Source organism: Podarcis tiliguerta, assembly GCF_965153285.1.
Source record: "Podarcis tiliguerta genome assembly, chromosome: 10".
Taxonomy (NCBI): Eukaryota; Metazoa; Chordata; class Lepidosauria; order Squamata; family Lacertidae; genus Podarcis; species Podarcis tiliguerta.
The window spans coordinates 21,297,344-21,317,304 of record NC_139543.1 but is presented as its reverse complement, the minus strand read 5'-3'; the positions used below and the strand labels follow the sequence as shown (position 1 = coordinate 21,317,304).

The 19,961-nt window shown below is 42.6% G+C and overlaps 2 protein-coding genes across 4 annotated transcripts in view; one reads left to right on the top strand and one right to left on the bottom strand.

Annotated features, from left to right (window-relative positions):
* The window catches only part of ST7 (suppression of tumorigenicity 7), a 96,252-nt gene extending 93,899 nt beyond the window's left edge, over positions 1-2,353 (top strand). For both annotated transcript variants that reach the window (XM_083399797.1, XM_083399796.1), the window contains exon 15: positions 2,022-2,353. In XM_083399797.1, coding sequence (XP_083255923.1) covers positions 2,022-2,117 — 96 coding nt within the window. In that variant the 3' untranslated portion in view covers positions 2,118-2,353. The remainder of the gene's footprint in view (positions 1-2,021) is intronic.
* Positions 2,354-7,245: 4,892 nt separating this feature from the next.
* ASZ1 (ankyrin repeat, SAM and basic leucine zipper domain containing 1) overlaps positions 7,246-19,961 on the bottom strand; it is a 47,667-nt gene continuing 34,951 nt past the window's right edge. For both annotated transcript variants that reach the window (XM_083399872.1, XM_083399871.1), the window contains exons 6-13: positions 18,326-18,460; positions 15,439-15,563; positions 14,085-14,160; positions 13,407-13,463; positions 11,260-11,372; positions 9,806-9,911; positions 9,156-9,269; positions 7,246-7,535 (exon numbers count right to left, since the gene is read on the bottom strand). In XM_083399872.1, the coding sequence (XP_083255998.1) occupies positions 7,383-7,535; positions 9,156-9,269; positions 9,806-9,911; positions 11,260-11,372; positions 13,407-13,463; positions 14,085-14,160; positions 15,439-15,563; positions 18,326-18,460 (879 nt within the window). In that variant the 3' untranslated portion in view covers positions 7,246-7,382. The remainder of the gene's footprint in view (positions 7,536-9,155; positions 9,270-9,805; positions 9,912-11,259; positions 11,373-13,406; positions 13,464-14,084; positions 14,161-15,438; positions 15,564-18,325; positions 18,461-19,961) is intronic.

Here is a 19,961-nt window from a genome sequence, read left to right as displayed (position 1 = left end):
GGGTGTGCAGGCTCTTCCTCCCACCAGTCACTATTGGGGCAACTAACCAGGAGGAAGAGGCAGCCTGCTCAAACAGCCGCCTCCACCATCCCCTCTCCCTTCTGGCTTGCAGAGCTGAGGGGCAGGACACTTCCCGCTAGGTCTGGAGGATGTCAGCTTTTCAACACCGTGATGTTGAAATAGAGGGAGGAAAAAGCTGCATTGGTCCCAGCCCACAATGAGCTGGGCTGAAATCGCTGTCACTCCCACTGAGGAAACTGAGATGGTTTTACCCCCAGCACCTGCTGGGGCCGATGCAGCTTGTTCCTCTCACTGGGCATTGGGGATATGAGCTGCTAGAGGGGTGGGCTTTCTCAAAGGTTCCTGCTTGCTTTTGCCCGAGCGGGCACACTGCGTCTTTACGCCTGGAGTGGCCAACCACCCCAGGAGAAAAGATGCAGCCCACCCTCTCAGGCGAAAGCACAGTGTCAGGCTTCATTCACTGGGCTACCTTTTTCTCCTGGAAGGAAGAGGTAGCCTGCCTGACCCCACCACCCTCCAAAGGCAGCAGATGAGAGACGCATATGGGCCTGCCTCAACCACTTTGGGGGGGGGGGGTGTCAGGCAGGCTACCTTCCCCTTAGTGAAGTCGTCTAACAGAACCCACACCTGAGGCATGCAGAAAGCTGATCAAGCACTCTTGCTTGCACAAGCAAGTATTGGGTTGGGCGATGTATCTTGGCTGCTTCTTCCTCACTTAAGGTGATAAGGAAGCAGTGGCTGAGGTACCGTATTTTTCACTCTACAGGACGCACTTTTTCCCCTTCAAAAATGAAGGGGAAATGTGTGTGCATCCTATGGAGTGAAGACGCCATAGCCCCGCGGCTCTCTCCCGGTTGGAGAGGTGACGCACGGCTATGGCAGGAACCTCTATAGCCGCCCGTCACCTCTCTAGCCGGGAGAGCGCGCGCGGGGCTAAAGCAGCCCCCCGCGACCCTCTCCCGGCTGGAGAGGTGACGCACAGGAACCTCTATAGCCGCCCGTCACCTCTCCAGCTGGGAGAGCGCACAGGGGGCTAAAGAAGCCATAGCCCCGCGACCCTCTCCCAGCTGGAGAAGTGACGTGCGACTATGGCAGCAGCCTCTCCGCTGCGCCTTTCCGCTGCTCTCTGACCTGCTCTTTGGGGCTGGTGGTGGGCTTCCCCCCGCCAGCCCCAAAGAGCAGGTTGAAAGGAACCTGAAGCCTGGAGAGCAAGAGGGGTCTGTGTGCACTGACCCCTCTCGCTCTCCAGGCTTCCAAGGTAGCCGACTGAAGGCACCTTAAACGGCATCTTGTTTTAGAGCGGGAAAACAAGAGCGGGAAAATTCTCCCTCTCTCTGCGCAGCGCCTCCTGCCGCTTCGCTGAAGGGGCGCTGCGCAGAGAGGGGAAGAAAAAAAATTTCTTGTTCTCCCCCCTCTAAAACAAGGTGCGTCCTATGGTGTGAAAAATACGGTACATTTCAGACATCGTGCTACAGCAACAGATAAATACCATGATTTACTGATATATCACAATGTTAAAAACCAGTTACCAACTACTGTGACTTTCCCAGTACCAAGACAGAGGCAAGAATGACTGAAATATAAAAACATACCCACACATAATTAAAATGTACATGAAGCATGCCCGGTAAAGTAGCTTTCCAAGAAGTAGAGATCGGGATGAGAACAGTAAAGGGGCAGAAAGAGAGGGAAGTGAATTCCATCAGTGTGAGACAACATAGCATGACAGATGCTATGAGAATAGGAAAAAAACAGAATCTTGGGAAAACAATGAGAAAGCAAATAAAAACCCAGGTTAGAACAAGGAGAGACATTATCAAAACCAGCGACTAAATAGAAAGCAGAGAAAAAGACATTTGCATACAAATCAGAAAGCTGCTCTCTCTCATAGCCCACATAAAGTTGATGTGTATACCGACTATTCGCAAAAAACAAGATGTGTATTAAGAAAACTACTTTATCTTCTCCTCAACAAGTGATCACTCTTTTTTGCTTTGCAGTTTCTTAGCACTCTCTTTGCCCCCTTGAACTTTGTGATGGAAAAAGTGGAAAGCATCCTGCCCTCCAGTCTCTGGCATCAGCTGACAAGGATCTGAAGGAAAATAGTCCGAAATGACTGCCGTGACATTTTCTGTGCCAACTTACTGTTGCTGACCAGAAAGCATGATTTTTTAAAAAAGGGAAGCAGTTTTCAGCTCTTCATGGGGTTGTCTGTTATAATTTTTGTTGTTGTACAAAATACATTGATGTTCGGTTCTATTCTATTTTGCTTTCAGAAAACAAAAGGGGAAAAAAACTTTGGGGGGGAAATAAATTTTGTGTATTGCAGCAATATAGTCTTAATACTGTTTTGTTCACATTTCCTACCACTAAGCTCCTCAATGTGCTTCCATTTTAATCCTGAGTGGAACCCCCCTTTTACTATTTTAAAGCACTATTAGGCTCCTTCGATGAGGAAGTGCTAATTAACCATATTGATTCAGTGCATTAGACCCCTGTGCTGCTAGTAATTATGGGTATTTGTAAGCAGGGCAAAGGATCAATATTTGTACACCTGCATTACAGCTAATGGCAGCAATACTCTCTTCTATTGCAATGTCCAGGAAATATTAGTAAAAACTGTAACGAGGTAGTCAAGCTGGGGGGCAGGGAGGGAGTCAAATAGTCTCATTCCACATTTGGATATAGCTGGTGTAGTAGCATTGAGAGGAAAATGGCATGGGTGGAGAGGGTCCAACTCCTCTCCCACGTACCTACAATACTAATCTGTCTCAGCCCTTAGTGACAACTATTTCTGAAAGGGAAACAAGCCTGGGATAGACAATCAATCACTTGGCAATTGCCATCTCAACTCCACATTCAAAAGTGTTTTTGGAAATATGAATGAGTTAGGCCTTTGTAAAAAATTCCTCACATCAGAACTCTTTACTTATTGCCCTATCTGCTTTTCTGAGCTGCTCCCATGCTGCTGGGATATTTAAATAACCTAAACTTGTGGCAGGGGCTGACCAGGTAAGTCCCAACTATGCCATTCCATTAAGGAGGGTAATTCTGCCCCTGTTGGATCAGGTAAATGCTACCTCAGGAGGAGAGGAGACACAGAAAAGCGGGTCCTACCTGGTTAGGGGTATCCTTTTATTTAATCAATTTGTTTCTTAAGACATTTTTATACTGCTCTGTCATTCAAAAAAATCTAACCAGTTTACAGCAATAAAACACAAAACTGTACAATAAAAAAACACATGAAGTTAAAACTGGACACCAGTTAACCATTTACCAAACATAATTCTAAAATATTTTGGGTGTTTCATGTGCATACTCACATACAAAATATTAATATGTGCATCAAGGGTCAATGTTTAGTCTGCATTTTTAAGGTGGCTATTCTGTACTCACTTATTTGGGAGCAAGTACCATTCATCTCCATGGAGTTAACTTGTGAGTAGGTATGCATAAGGCTACACCGTACCTATGGGGATAGATTCAGACTGTTAGTTGCACTTCAGTCCTATTGATTTCTGGATCCAACCCACCATTTTCAAAGATAATTTGGACTTTAAAGTCTTGTTCCACATCTCTGCTAGCCGATGTTAAATTTGTTCTATTTAAATGTATATCACATCCCATAACTTGAAAGGGCTTTCAGGGTGGATGACAAAATAAAGTGTCTGCAAAATATTACAAATTTGCAACACGTTAAAAAGGAAAAAAGAAACACCAAGTGCAGGACAAAGGTGCAGTTATTTAAATATCCACTGGCTGTGACCTCAAAATGGCTGCTGAAATAAGGTCACAACTATCTGAAAGATTATGAGCAGAGGAACTCTTTTCAGGCATCGCTGAGAAGGCCCTGCTACGTGTCCTCACTAATCTTTATCTAAGGATATATCCATGCTGGTAAAGGAGAACATGAGGTCTGTCAAAGCACTGCAAGGATCCAAAATCTACAGGTGATGGACTTGATTTTCCTGGCAGGTTTGTTTCCTTTAATGAGCACAGCTTCCATGCCTAGAAGCCCCCAATGTTGCGATTTTTGTTTATCATCAGGAAGTGGCTGAAGGTTGATCCACAGACAAGATAAACCACGAAGAAATCCAAAATGCCTTAATGTAATTAACATGAAAGGCATTGCTCTACACACTACTTGAAGCACATAATGCACTTTCTTGAGAAGAAAAGGGTTCATTAAAATGCACTTACGGTAATTAGCCTCAGTACGAAATACCCAAGGAATTTGCGGATAGCTGCCCGACTTGCTTTAACGGATTTCATACTACTATGAAGAGCTGGTTGTCTCAGGTCTGCCAAAGTGAAATGCATTCTGCCTACCACTTTTGGGGAAGGGGTACGTTTTACCATCTCAGCATTTCTTAGCATATAATAGGACTTGAAAGATTGCTGTCGGTGCAGCATCACAACAGACCAGGTAGGTGGCCCAGGCAGGTGACTGAACAGAGCCGGGCAACCCCAGGCAAGCAGCAGAGAACAGCCAGGACAGGCTTGGAAACTTCCCAGCAACCACTCTGCACCACTGTAGCTCCGCACCTCAACCTGCTACAATTTCAGCCTCAACATTTTAAATGGCGTATTTTTTTCCTCTTTCCTTCCTACATCAGTGGGGGGTGGGTAGGTGATGAGGATGAAGGGGAGACTGGTGAACTGTAAGTGGAGGGGTGGTATTGGTGAATTGTGAGGGGAAGCGGGATTTGGGCAAAGCTGTAAGGGAAACAAGGATTGGCCAAAGTGTGAATGAAGATGATATGGAATAAAACAAGCACCTTGGAGAAAAAAAAGCACAAACGAGATGCCTATAATTAAAGGCAGCTCCAGCGAGAAATTAATAATTACATATGTGATATCCACATTCACTGTGAAATATTTCTTTCAGTAGAGGACTGGAAGTTGGATAAAAGGCCAATCCAGAGGGATAATGGGGGTTGTGGTCCCAACAATATCTGGGGGCACACCCCTGCAGTAGTGTATTACAGAAACCAAGCCCACCCTCCCATGGTAAAGGTAAAGGTACCCCTGACCATTAAGTCCAGTCGCAGATGACTCTGGGGTTGCAGCGCTCATCTCGCTTTACTGGCTTAACTGTTTTAGGACAAAAGGCATGATACTGTGTTCTTACCTGCTTTCTGTTGTGTTCCGTATGAGACTGCATTCTAGTTGTCACTGGGTCTACTTTAGCCAGTAGGAGCTCTTCCATGAACCACAGGGCTGAGGTCCACTGCTCCAGAGTGGGTATTCAGGAGCAACTGTGCAGGTAGCCTTCTTTATCTCACTGTTCCTCAGCAGTACCAGGACTCCAAGACAAGCAGCAGCCACGTCAGTCAGAAGATCCCACATAGCATTAATTAATTCATCAGATTCTAAGTCCCAAGGGCTCAAGAGTCCTATGTTGCTGCAGGTGGCATTGTCATCAGCATTTCAAACCTTGCTCATGGTCTGCCCATGACAGACAACAGGATATTTTCCACTACAACCTCCTACTGAACCACCAACCAGTTGAAAAACGCAGATCTAAGGTATGACCTGATATGTGTGTTGGGCTCTGTGACTTCTGAGCCAGCCCCTTGACTATCATGACAACCAGGAAATCCCAAGCAGGTCCAATCAAGGCAGCTTCTGCTTGGGAAATGACATCCCAAAGAAGGAATGTTCTGAGGTTTTCCATGCCATGATGCAAACTGCCTTCTCTGTGACGGCACCAAGGTGGATGGGCTACCAGCAGAATCTCCACTGTCTCTCTGATCTAGCACCCAGTACAAACCTTCAGGTCCAAATAAGTATTTCAATAAAGGAAAAATGCTACTTAGGAATCAGGATGTAGGGATGTAATATCAGGATGTAATATCATATCAAAGAGTTGGAAGGGAACCTGAGGATTACCGAGTCCAACCCCCAGGAATTTAGGAATATGCAGTACTTTTTAAGTAAAGCCATGCTTTTACAAAAAGAAATTGAATCCAAATAGGCACATACAAGAACCAAGATTTTTTTGACATAAAAATAAATTAAATTTACAAAGGACAGAAGCCAATTGGTTCTTGGTCAGCAAGACAGTGGAACAGAAAGAAGACAGCCAATCAAGCAGGGGGCAGGGGGGGAGAGAATTATGTCCTTTCTGGAGAGAAAGCACCTTCCAGGTTTGGGCTCTGCCTTCTAGAGAAGAGCCGGGTAGCTTTTCTGTTCCTGAGCTACTGCCTGGGAGCAGCTTATAGGTCTATAGGCTATTTTTTAAAAAGATAGTGATAGACCCTAATACTCTTTGGTCCTCCACTCTGCATGCCTCCTGCTAAAGGAATGGACATGAGACAGAGTAGCAAGGCTGCCTCTTTGAGCCCCTCACACGAAGCACCTTACTTTTGGCAGTCATTGAGGTGTTTCAGAGAAGGAAGAGACCATTTCCACCTTCCTGCCTACCATGTCTCTCCAGTTCCACTTTGGCCAACACTCAGGGAGAGTTCAGCACACCACAGACATAGCCTTCTTCTCATGGCGGTCCATTTGCTAGTAAAACTGAATTACTGTGCTGCGAAATGATGCACGTCTAAAAAGTGTCTCACCAACATGAAAAGTTTGGAAAGCTCTGCTGTACTCAGAAATTTACAACCCATAGTAACGGCAAAATTACAGCATTGCCATTATGTAACAATTCAAAGTACAACTAAAAACAAATTAACAAAACTTCACAAACCATTTCACATGTTGCTACTTGATAACAAAACAATAAAACAAAATCACCTCCAAAAATTACAGCAAATTAAATAATTAATAACAGAGTCTGTTATAATGTCTCTCAGCAAGAGAAAACAGAGAAATTGTGCATGGGAGTTCCAGCAACTCCACCCAACATTGCTGCAACCTCCTTTGGAGGGATCTCCTATAATGCCAGCCAGCACCCATGATATGGGGACCAGTTGGGAAACTGCCCCCTTTGAGAACTCCTCACTGAACTGGCTGCCTGGTGGCCAAAGCAACAACGGTCTCTCTCATCATTCACAAAATAGGAGAAATGTCAGTTGCTTGCAGCCAGCAGGTTATCTATCCCTGTTAAGGGAACCCCTTGCTGCACATCTCTGGCTGTCCTGTGAAGGAGAACATGCTATAAACTGGCAATAAAGAGCATAGTTTCCTGATTGGTATCTGAAAAGGAGACAGAAATGGAGCCAAGGAGAAGAGATTCTATAATTAAAAAAACAAAAAACAATGAAGCAAATATATGGAAATTACAATGCTTTTACTATTATAAAACTGACACTCCTGAAACCATGAAAGTTAATACAAATAACAGATTTAGCTGTAATTCAAGATGTTGGAAAATATATTTACAAGTTGTTTTATGTATGACTCCCAGCTCAGCTCTTCCTTAAAGTTAACTTCATGATAAAGATGGCACAACCAGACCCAACCAACGTTACTGCTACTATTTTAACAAAAGGCTTCTTCCACCAGCGTTTTTCCACCCAAGGTTGTATTCGGCAAGGATCATCTTTCTGTCCATCATGCAGCTGATAAAATACATGGAGTTGGGTGAAAAGAGAATGTTAGATGTCTACACCACAGTACACTATATTTTAAATTTAGAAATTTATACTTCTAAGAATGTGGTTTAAACAACAGCAATGCATATATATGCAGAGGCTGCTCTCAAATCTAAACAATAACTTACTGCAACAAACCCAAGATGCAGTGGGCCTTGGGTTTGGGTGTTCCCCTCCCTTGAGCAGCCAAAAGATTACTTTTGACTTTTACTTTTGGGTCTCGCTTGCCCCACAGTTTGCTACGTTGTTTGGACCCAGAATTGTGGTTACAACCAATTCATTTTTTATTTGAATATTGTATTACTACATTACTGTACTCCGGAGCTTTCCAAACTGTGTCACGACACATTAGTATGTCAGCTGCAGTGCGTTGGTGTGTTGCATTAACACTCCCCATTCTGCTCCCAGGGCTGGAAGGGTTAGTTTAACCTCCAATTTGCTAGTAAAACTGTGCTGCAAAATGATGCACGTCTAAAAAGTGTGTCACCAACATGAAAAGTTTGGAAAGCTCTGCTGTACTCAGAAATTTACAACCCATAGTAATGGCAAAATTACAGCCTTGCCATTATGTAACAATTCAAAGTACAACTAAAAACGAATTAACAAAACTTCACAAACCATTTTCACATGTTGCTATTTGATAACAAAACAGTAAAACAAAATCACCTCCGATAATTATGGCAAATTAAATAATTACAAACAACCAAAAGAGAATAAGCAAACATACAATACACAAAATGCCAGAGTCCAGGCAAAAAGAACCATTCAGTAACCAAACTATTTCTTCCCTTCTTGTGGGATTTGCCCACTCATAGTGGGGCAGCCATGCCATCTAAACTACTATCATGCTAATGCAGTTCCATCTGCTCTTTAGATGGTTTTAAGTTTGCTCTGCAGATACTGGAGCCATAGGAACAACTTTCTCAGTCTCAATTCTCAAATGAAAAAACAAAACAACCTGGCAGGATGGAGGGGTAAAAAGATGCACTTAGCTTCCAACTTCCACATGCTTCCACTGCTACCCACCTACACACCAACTTGCTTCAAGAATCATGCTTTGGCTTGTTGGAAATTTGAGTTTAAACACTAATAGGCAATTTGTCACAATCAATAGCAGGACAAAGTACAATGAACTAAAACCGAAACAGAAAGCTTTCAAAAGTCCCCCTCCAAACAGCATTACAATTTTGCTGATTAAACCCTCATGTAATTAACAATTTGCGGTTTAAGGGACCTATCAAATATAAACCAAATTATCAATTCAAGGCATACAACGGGAACTACACAATAATGGACTTTTGCTATGAGCAGCCCTCCAGCAATTCAGAGCACAGGTTTGTGAAACTTCAGATTTCAAAATAAGCCGATTATATTTAATAATGTCCCTCATTTCTATCCTTTTCCACTAGTCTGCCCCCCCTCCTATATTGATGACTGGGATTGACAAACATTTGATCTACAATTCAAATATACTATTCAATGGCAATCTTATGGTTTATCACACTGTATGAATCAATATGTACTAGAAAAGTTGCCCATATTCTGGTAATGGTTTTGAGTGCATTCTGTGTCTTACAACATGCATACCTTTTCCATGAGGCTTTTCAGTTTGGTAGCTTCTCCAGTCAGATCCTCAGCACTGGAAACAAGCTTTCCACAAACATTAGCAAGCTTCTGAGGTGGACTCCATTCAAGAACCAACTAACAAGAAATATAGCATTAGTTATCTGAAATGTAGCTTATACACAACTAGAACAGCATTTTTACAACACCACTAAACTCAGTTCTGATGAGCTACACAAAGCATGTTTTTTTGTTAGTTGGTTTTCGGGTATCGTTGCGAACATATCTTAATACCTTCTGTCTGTTATAATGGCAAAACAGTAAATCAACAATTCTTTGAACAAATATGGAATGGAAAATTGGTTGTGCCCTGCAAGAGTTCTCTGATGTGTACAGAGGTATACCAGCAATGTCTTAGTATGGATTAATATATTTGCACTAGCCCAGGAAGACAAGGAATCAAGCGACCCTCAAAAGAAGTCTAATGTGGCAAACTGCAGTGGGTAAATCAATGCTGGCCCTATGAATGGGCTTGTTTAAAGAGGACTATAATTCTGTCAGGTTTAAATCTAAAGTGGACCTTCAATATATTATAGACCCATTTTGGTCACATATACTGTAAGCATATGTTTGCTATTTTATATAAAACAATATTAACAGTGCCATACGCTTACCTTGTGAGCATCTGTAGGGAACTGATTAACCGCACTTTGCACAGCAGCTGTAAGGTGCATACACTGTTTGTTTAGTTTCACAAGGAAAGAAAGAAACTCGTCACCACTGTAAAAATGAAGTGAGACAATAGTTACATACTCAATTATACAGAAACAGTTAATACTCTATTTCAGGGGTGGGGAACACTTTTTAGCCCAAGGGCCACACTCCCTCATAGGTGCCTCTGGGGGACACATGCTGGCAGTGGGTATAGCCAGAAGCAAAAAGTGGGCATAACTCTTACCCTTTGTACAGTAGGTTATATTCTAGCCACACAAGCCAGAGGTTTCCATACACACAAAAAACCCTTTGCATCCTAAACCCACACATCTCTCACAGTTCAAGGATGTATTCTAGCCAGCCAAAAAGCACATGAGGTGTTTGTAATGATAGAAAAGAAAACCAATAAAAACTTATTTTTTTAAAAAAAGAACATGAGGTGGGATCACAAGCAAGGCTGGTTAGGGACATGACCTGAGCAAAGGGAAGGTAACCAGATGGGCACAGCCTCTTTCCAAAGAGAGAATCCCGAGGGCTGGATAGTTACTGGGCCTGAGGCTCCTCATCCCTGCTCTAACATATAGTAATTTTAAAAACAGAAGTAAGGTGAAACAGGTATGCAAACAGTAGACTTGCTCTTAAAATGAGGAATAACTATATGACCAAACTCATCATTCTATGGCTGCGGCTGGGGAACTTTACAACTGTACAAATCTGGGGGGCTGTAATATTACATTTCCCACACCCACAGCAGGGATTTTGATGTGTTTCCACCCACCTCTATTTCGCTCACCTTGTGTCTGTCCCAGCAGAAGTTTAGATTCACTACTCATTTGTGTTTGTAGGTATTTGTCCCAGCAGTATGTTTTGTAATGGCCATGGTGCCACAGACAAATAAAACTAATAAACTGCGGGCACACACACACCCATGTGTGCAACTGCACATATGCACAGTGCTGGGAAAGAATAATGTAATCCACTCCAAGAAATGGAGGGAGAGAGCTAAAGAGTCTTCATGGCTCGCAAGGAGACCCTCTCCAGAGTCTGAAGAGGACTTCAGTGAGGGCAGAGAAGAGACTGAAGGCGCAGTGAGGCTTTGTTCAGGCTGCGCAGCCTCCCCAAATAACAGCTGGTGTGTGCGGTATCACAGCAGCAGCAACTGCTTTCCCGCATGTCCTCCAGCCTCCTGCCTGCCCCAGAGCTTCAATTCTAGTTATGGATATTTTTTGTACAGTATTTACTATCTGAATTGGACAGAATGCTACATAGAGGGCATTTAAAGGGTGTTTAGAGAGTGCTCCCCACTTACGCAATTTTCACTTATGTGAGCAGGGTTTTGGAACACAACACACGCTTGTCGTCTGCACTACTACGAAAGAGTGTGTGTGTTTGTATTTCCATCAGACTGCTTTACCTGAGTTCCAAATTCACCACGCTGGACAACTCTTCCAACTTTACTTTTTCTATCTGCACTTCTTTAACAGCACCTAAGATTTTCTGCTGATCTCTGGTATTTGTAATTCCAAGCTAAAACAAAACAAAAAAAAATCAAAATATCTAAATAGAGAAATTTAGAATAAAACAGGATTTTAAAAACTCAAAAAGCTTGGTATTAAGTCCACGAAGGCTACATCATGGAAGAACAAGTTTCAGCATCTTAGGGCTGAGCATCCTCTAACTGTATTACAATCTCACCAAGCTAGGTTCAATAAATATTATACATATAGGGCAAATCCATATCATCCAACGTATTTATTTGTAATTTCAAGCTGTAAGTTAAAACTTCAACTAATTTCCAAAGAAAAAACTGAACTACTACACAAAACAAGAAGCATCTGCTTGGTCTTTTGATGAAGTGATTTGATTGGGGGGGGGGGGGTCTTTTCGTAAAAGGCACTGCAATCCAAACCCTCTTTGTGCGAGGTTGGTGCTGGTTCAGACTTGGCTGGCTGGAGACAGGACCAATACACCTGCAGCCCTGCTGTGCACAGAGGCCATAGTGAGTAGGTGGGCATGCCTGCGGCTGGTACAGCATTCGGGCCCACATTAGCCCTGATGAAGTCACACGATGTAGCAGCAGGACTGGTCTAGCCACCCCCCCCCCCTCGGAACACCCTATTTGGGGGCTTTCTGCTGCTGAGGATCCTACCTAAAGCACTTCTACCCCCTTGTATGTTTGGCAGGCAGAAGGCGAGCTCTGCATTTGAAGTGACATTAGTGTCTGACTAATCCAACCACTCCACAACAAACTTGTCAATTGGGGGGGGGGGGGTTGGATTGCTCCATAAGCCTATTTTCCAGGTAACACCTGAAATTCCTTGGTTGAATTCATATTCACCATTCAGCTCATATTATTTCCAAACAATTAACAGAGTGCTTTATAACCTTGTAGTTATAAAATTGTTTATAAATGAACACTTAAGCACATGGTTATGCGCTAATACAGTGGTACCTCGGGTTAAGTACTTAATTCGTTCCGGAGGTCTGTTCTTAACCTGAAACTGTTCTTAACCTGAAGCACCACTTTAGCTAATGGGGCCTCCTGCTGCCGCCACACCACTGGAGCACGATTTCTGTTCTCATCCTGAAGCAAAGTTCTTAACCCAAGGTAATATTTCTGGGTTAGCGGAGTCTGTAACCTGAAGCGTATGTAACCCGAGGTACCACTGTACTGATTTATGTTACACCATGTAGACAAGATGATCTCTTCCCTGAAGGGAACACCAAAAAGGAAGTCAAAGTACCTCCTTGCACAAATGCCATCACATTTGATGTTGGCATCCATCTGCCCCAAGAGACAATGGAGGGGGTGAGGTCAAACGGCTGCATTAGCATCACTGAAGTGACCTCCCTGGGGTGCAAGCCTAGGCAGTGTGTATGGAGGTCCTGGGCTGCCCAGGCAATGACCTTCCTACTAGCCTCGCTGATGTGGTCCAAAGGAAAGCATCAGCTTGGCTGCCGGAGTTGCCGGAAAGAAGCATACAAGACACCATCCAACCTTCTTAGGGACTCCACTACAGATTTGGGTAGGGGTTTCTCCTTAGTCTTCTTCTAAACCCAAAGGTATCACACAAGACAGCGGAGGTTTAGGATCAGAGTTTTCCTTCTCCTGGATGGGCTACCTTCCCAGGTTGACAAGCCTCATATGCCCCCACTTCCCTTGGGGTGTATGGGGTATAAGGGGAAGGGTAGTACCTCTAGTGGGGGGGGGACCACATTGTTCTCCTTCTGGGGTAGCTTTGGTCCCTACCCTGCACTCAGCTCTCAACTTTGGCTCCTACAAGCTGTCAACATGTGACAGCAGCCACACCCCTGAAGCGGCTTCAACTAGCCAGCTAAACCAAATGAGGGAAGCTGATGGGTCTCAAACCCTAGGTGAGTTAGGAATTCCCCCTACATGAGAAGACAGGCTCCGGCAGATTGTGTAGATGAGACCAATAGTGGGTCCATCAGACAAGAAGGCAGTTTCTGCACCATCACTATTCTCACGAATTAAAATGTACATCAATATTAAAAATGTTGTGGGATGTGAAAAATTAGAAACATCTGTATTAAGCCAACCTGTGTAAAGTCCTTGTTTCCCATGGTCAAAAGCTCCCTTAAACCAATCTCTCCCTCCTGTATGAAACAAAAATATTTTATTAGAGGAAACACACTAAATCAGAATGTAATAATCCACCCTCCCATATGCCTTCACCCAGGTCAATAAACCCAACAAAATATCAAATATTCTGCACAATCTTTGAACTTTTCAGTCATAAGTTCAATGTGCCTCAAGTGGGTCTAGTGCTGAAGCCTAAATGCACATTCTCCAAAATAGGACAACAGAGAGGAAGACTTTTTTGGCCATTTCTTCCTCCCCTTGCAACCTCACACTCTCCCCCACCCCAAACCTGCTCTGAAGAGGGAGCAAGTGGGTGGGGGAAATAGCCAAAAATTGCATCCTTTTTCATTCTGTTGACTGGTACCTTCTGTCAGAGAGACACAACCCAACTGGACACCACCCCGTATCTCATAGCTTTAATAAAATGCAAGAAACTACCCTGAGTAGAAGTAGGAAGAATGAGAGCTAAAGTTGATATGACTGGTTTGGTCAAGCAGGAGCAAAAATCTAATTGCCCATTTTCCTTGCTCCTGCCTCACAATCAACCTGGAGTCAGTACCCAATCCAGAGGCCCCGTGACGCCATTAGATCCAAGGCCATTATCCATATACGTTTTCACAGCTTTCAAAGCTTACCTTCAGGACCTCTGTTAAGTGTTCAAGCTCAAGGCCTTGTAAAAACACCTCCAGGTCACCAAAGGCTGAGTAAGAACTATAAATATATTGGTTGATTATTATAAAAGTATAAATAACAGGAGCAAATCTAAGAAATAAAATGACACATATTTTGTTGCTGCCTTTCAAATATTGATTAAAAATATTGATTTAAATTCGGTTCTAGTATAAAAATGCAGAGGCAAAAAAAACCCCTTATCAATAGCTAATTTGCGCATCCTTCATGCAATGGGTCTTTTTAATCACACCAGAAGTTTTAAAAGGCAAATACATGTTATTATTTATATCTCTGCTAAAAGAATAAAAATATTTTCCTGATCAGCTGGTTTTTATAGCTGCTTAGAGGCAAAGGAATGAGTGAACTCTAAGTCCAATACACAAATACAGTGGTGCCCCGCAAGACGAATGCCTCGCAAGACGGAAAACCTGCTAGACGAAAGGGTTTTCCGTTTTGGAGGTGCTTCGCAGGACGAATTTCTCTATGGGCTTGCTTCGCAAGAGGAAAATGTCTTGCGATTCCTGGGGTTTTTTTCCGCTCCCCACCCCCTTTTTCTAAGGCACTAAACTGCTAATAGCCTTTTAGCAGCTAATCCGCTAATCCCTTAAGCCTTTAATAGCCGCTAATAGCCGCTAAACCGCTAATAGCGCTAATCCGCTAATGGGCTTGCTTCGCAAGACAAAAAACCGCTAGACGAAGAGACTCACGGAACGGATTCTTTTCATCTTGCGAGGCACCACTGTACCTTACAGTATCCTACAGATAAAAAAGTTCAACTAGCAGAGCACTCTTGGGAAGGACAGCGGAAAAAACAAAATCCATGGTGGCAATCTATGCCCTGCCAGCAGCTAGGGTGGTTTCCCATCACCTACATTCTAATTTCCCGCCACATTTCCCTCCCAACTGACAACAGCTATGCAATTTCCAACGATTTTCATACTTTTTGAGAGGGGAAGGTGTTGGGGGAATGAAGGGGCCCTGGATCTTGCAGAGCCAAGCTTGCCCTTGAATCAATCATTCCTCTCCCCCTCCCCGCCGAAGATACCCATCCCACCAACAGTGTACATCTATGACCCTGAAACATTTTATGGGCATACAAATGGCTATGTAATTGCTGGAACCTCTCTCTAACAACAGAGCAGCTCTAAGAGACTGCAGCTTGAATTTTAGTATCTGTTTTAAATGGAAGTGTTTTTAAAGGGAACTGAATTAAATGTTTAAATGGTGTACTGTACTGTGTTTAAACTGTCCAATGGACAAAGTTTTCATTGCAGAATACTTTCAAAGTTAAATACATTAGTATTCACTATTTTTTACCTGGTTTTCTGGCTTTTAAATGTATTGGGAACTGCTTTCAGAAGTTTGTGAATAGCCTCTTCTTTAGTCAGGTTGTTGAATCTTTCTTGGAAAGGGTGTTTACTCAATGAAAGTAAGCTAAAAAGCTAAGAGAATAATTAAAAATAAATTGTTAATATTATATCAAGGGACAGATTGTTTTTCATATTTACTAATAGGTCTAAACAAAATAAAATAAAATAAAAATCCTTCCAGTAGCACCGTAGAGACCAACTAAGTTAGCTATTGGTATGAGCTTTCGTGTGCATGCACACTTCTTCAGATACGTAAGTTCATGCCAATAACTAACTTAGTTGGTCTCTAAGGTGCTACTGGAAGGCATTTTTTTAATTTTTTTAAAATTTATTTTATTTTGTTTCGACAACAGCAGACCAACACATCTACCTACCTGTAATTACTACTAATAGGTCTGTTACACTGTTAAGTCCAATTGGAACTTCAGCTATGTAATAGTGAGAATGTGCAGAAAATTTTCTACTCAGCTACCTTGTTAGACTCCAGTGGTTCCCAATTAGGGGTCCGGGGACTCCTGGTGGTACACAGAACGCACCTGGGGGTCCACAGTCCCATCCCTTGCCTCCCCAACTAAATTTTTGCCATTTCTGCATGGTAATATCACAAATTTTATGGTGTTTTAGCGCTGTGCAATTTTTCAATATATTAGCCAAAATCGGTTTTGAAATTACACCGCAATGATGATTTTGACATGGCAATACACAGCAATGTATCGCTCCTCATGTGAAGGGAAACAAGGCAGCAGATTTCAAAGCGCCGCTGATATCACACGATGATCTCCGCAATAATGCTGCTGATCTGAGTTGCCTTCCCTCATGCTGAGGGAAAACAGGGTGGCTAATTGCAAGGCGCTGCTTTCCCCTCATGCTGACAGAGAACAGGGCAGCTGATTGCCCCCACTTCAAGGCCCCATGGCACTACCTTCCCCTGGCACTGAGACGGAGCAGCTCTTTTCAGTCAGCAGGGGACGTACATCTTTGTTGGCTGCCACTGCTGACAGCGGGCTTGATGCACCCCCCCAACCAAACCATGCAGTGGTGAGTCCGCTTCCTCTCCTCTCCTCCCCTCACCCAACCTATCTCAGCGGCTGCTCCTTCCCTCATCCCCACACCTGATCTGCACACACCCCACCTGCCTTATCTCAGTGACTTCCCTCAGCCCCATGCCTGATCTCCTTTTGCTTGCTCTTAAGTCTTTTTTTACTGACAATGTGGTGAGCTGTCCCTCAGCTGCCTTATTTTACTTTAAATGGAGCAAGTCACTTTTCTATCAAGTGTGTACAGTATGCTTTCAGTATCAATCCTTCTAAGTATGTTCAGCTTCAAATTTTGTTCCTCTTTGTGTTGTGGCAGTTGACCCTAGTTTCTTTTTCCAAATTAGCACATCAGTAGAAATAAATTCAGATTGTCATGGGTAGAAATGTTACTCAAGCATGAATCTGAATGAAGATATACAGTAATTTCATTACTAAGTGGCAGAGAATGTTTAAAAAACAGAAGGCAGAAGAACCAGCAAGGTCTGTCTTACAGATGATGTTGCTGAAATACAACTACATGCACTTTATGACTACTTGCACCATACTAATATTAAATTAAAGGGACATAGTTCAAACCTTGCCACTTTTATACAGGGTGAGTCCTTTAAAAGAGGCTCCGTGGATACAGAGCACACATGCTCCACGGAGCCTCATTTAAAAGAGGCAGCCTGTATTATACTGCATTGCAGAGGGTTGAGGTCCCTTCCAATTCTACAACTCTATGAACCTAAGAATCGAACCATCTTTTTAAACAGAAAATCAGAAGAGCTTTACTTAGTAAGAGAGGCAACAAGAGTGCATGCCGACTGTGTGCCCGACAGAACACTGAAGGGAAGGGAGCTCAAGGCTCAACATAAGCTTCACTTTAAAATTTGCTGCATGTAACTGTTGTAACATTCTAGAGTGCAGTGCAGAATGTGGAGTGTGAGGTCATGTGCACATATAACTGAGAATAGGTTTTGAAAATAATCCCGTTTCATAGATACAGAAGCATCAAGAAAAGGTGCAATTTTGGCAGTGTAGAGGTGATGAACATATTGAATCTGAACAGGTAGGAATTAATTCATTACTTACATGTCAGTGCATTTGCAGGCCAATGTCACTCCTCCCTCTGCCCCAAAAAGGTAATCACAAGGACTTACACAGAACATCAAGGCAGACAACTGAGCTCACAAACATGAGCCCTCACATTTTTTCTGTTGTTTAGTAGTGTTGGGAAAGTGCAATGTGAAGCAAACAAAAGTTGTGTGCTGGAAGAGGCTGTTTAACCCTTCCACTTGACAATTCTTTTCAATTGCAATACCATAGCACCCAGCACATTTTATCACCCAGCATCTCAGGTTACAAAGCAACCCTAGATTTCTTGCAGAATGCCCGGTGGTAGAAATCTCTTCATGTTGCAGTTCCAAATTCAGAACAGCAAACAAAATGCAGGATCATGGCGGGGTGGGAAATTTTTGTTAGCCCCAGGCACCCCGTGGTCCCCATCTGGAATGGGGTCTGAAAGACTAGGAAAATGTGTGGATCCAGAGAGAGCAAGGCGTAAGCAACCACAATGTACAATATTGAATAATATTGTTGCTGATCTCAGAGCACACGTTAAGGCATCAGCTTTGGTTTCCAACTTCCTGGCTTTGTGGTGCATGAGCCAACATGAATAGCTTTAACTCTTCACAGACTAGAAGGCTTTTTATCACTGAATTATTATACCAGCTCTAATGTTTACTATGCCTCTAATGTAGCTAAGCAACCTATGAATACAAACATTTCAACTCAAGTCTTGACACCAAATAGTACCTCTGAATGCTTGTTGCTCTTTGCAATCTCTCCTGCTGTCAGTCCATCTTTGGTCTGTATTGATTTATCAGCTCCCAATTCGAGCAACTTGAAAACTACTTTTTTATGACCTTGGCGTGCTGCCCACGTTAATGCCTGTAACAAGGCATTAAGTTGTCTTTATTAGGTAGTATGTACTTTAAAACTGGATAAGAAAAGCAATTGCAACATAAATTACCACTGAATCAATGTCTCATTTGGTTCAATCCTGCCCGCTATTCAAGCTTAACATACTGTTTGTTTGTTTGTTTGTTTGTTTGTTCTCTTCTAAATAAATAAGTGAAAGCTCTGTGGCTTGAATCTAGAGTTGTCCTGTACAAGTTCTTAGTCAAACATGACTGATTCCCCCTTTCAGCTATAGTCCCTTGTACCACACCTCAAACTACTCTGGAGGGTCTCCAATCCTTGAAATGGGGTGGATTTTCAGGAGCCATAAGAAACTGGCAGGAAGAGAGATGAGAAAGTCCAACCATGAGCAGAACTGCGATTGCAAAAGTTAACATTCACACCAGTATGTGTTCTTCCTTACATGGAATTCAGCTAGATTAGCTGAATTTTACTATACTGTTCTTCAGTTAGATTATATCATTCACCCCGATCTAGCATCAGCATAATGAAACTGTTTTAATTCCTGAAATCAATAGACTACTTCAGAGTAAGGTGGAAAAAAATCATGCATCAATCAACCATTTGTGTCAGCATGGAGTTTCCAGGGCTGAAGAGAAAGCCAGGGTCCAATAAAAAAACAACAACAGCTTATTACTTCAGAAAAAGAAAAAAACATAAGGAAATCTATTTTATATGTGGTTTCTGTTGTATATCCCTTCTTTGGATCCTGGCTACACGTGAACTCTTCATAACTGAGAAAAAACTTAAATGAATCTGACAGATTCATTTAATATTATGAAGGGAACAAGACAAGGCTGCCCTCTATCCCCTTTACTATTCATAATGGTGTTAGAGGTAATAGCAAACAGGATGAGATACGGGGGGTTAAAATTGGTATCAAGGAGTACAAGTTGAAGGCATATGCAGATGACTTGGTGTTATCCTTAGAAGAACCACAAACAAGCATTGGTAAGGTTTTGGAACAATTAGAGGAATTCGCCAAATTATCAGGTTTCAAATTAAACAAAATAAAGACTAAAATGCTGGTTAAAAATATGGATAGGAATATAAGAGAGCAATTAGAACAAAAATATGGAATTAAAGTCATACAAAAGTGAAGTATCTAGGTATCTTGTTGACATCGAAAAATATTAATTTAATCAGTGATAATTATATACCTACATGGAAAGAGATTAAAAAGGATTTGGATATATGGAATAGGTTAAAGCTTTCATTGGCTGGAAGAATGGCGGCAATCAAGATGAATATTCTCCCGAAAATGTTGTTCCTATTTCAGACTATTCCGATAATCAGGGGGCCTTCGATATTTAAGGAATGGCAAAAAATTCTTTCAAAATTCATATGGCAGGGAAAGAGGCCGAGAATTAAATATCAACTACTTACGGACCGGAGAGAAAGAGGCGGGTTTTCCGTGCCAAATCTAAGATTATACTATGAAGCTGCATGTTTATGTTGGCTTAAAGAGTGG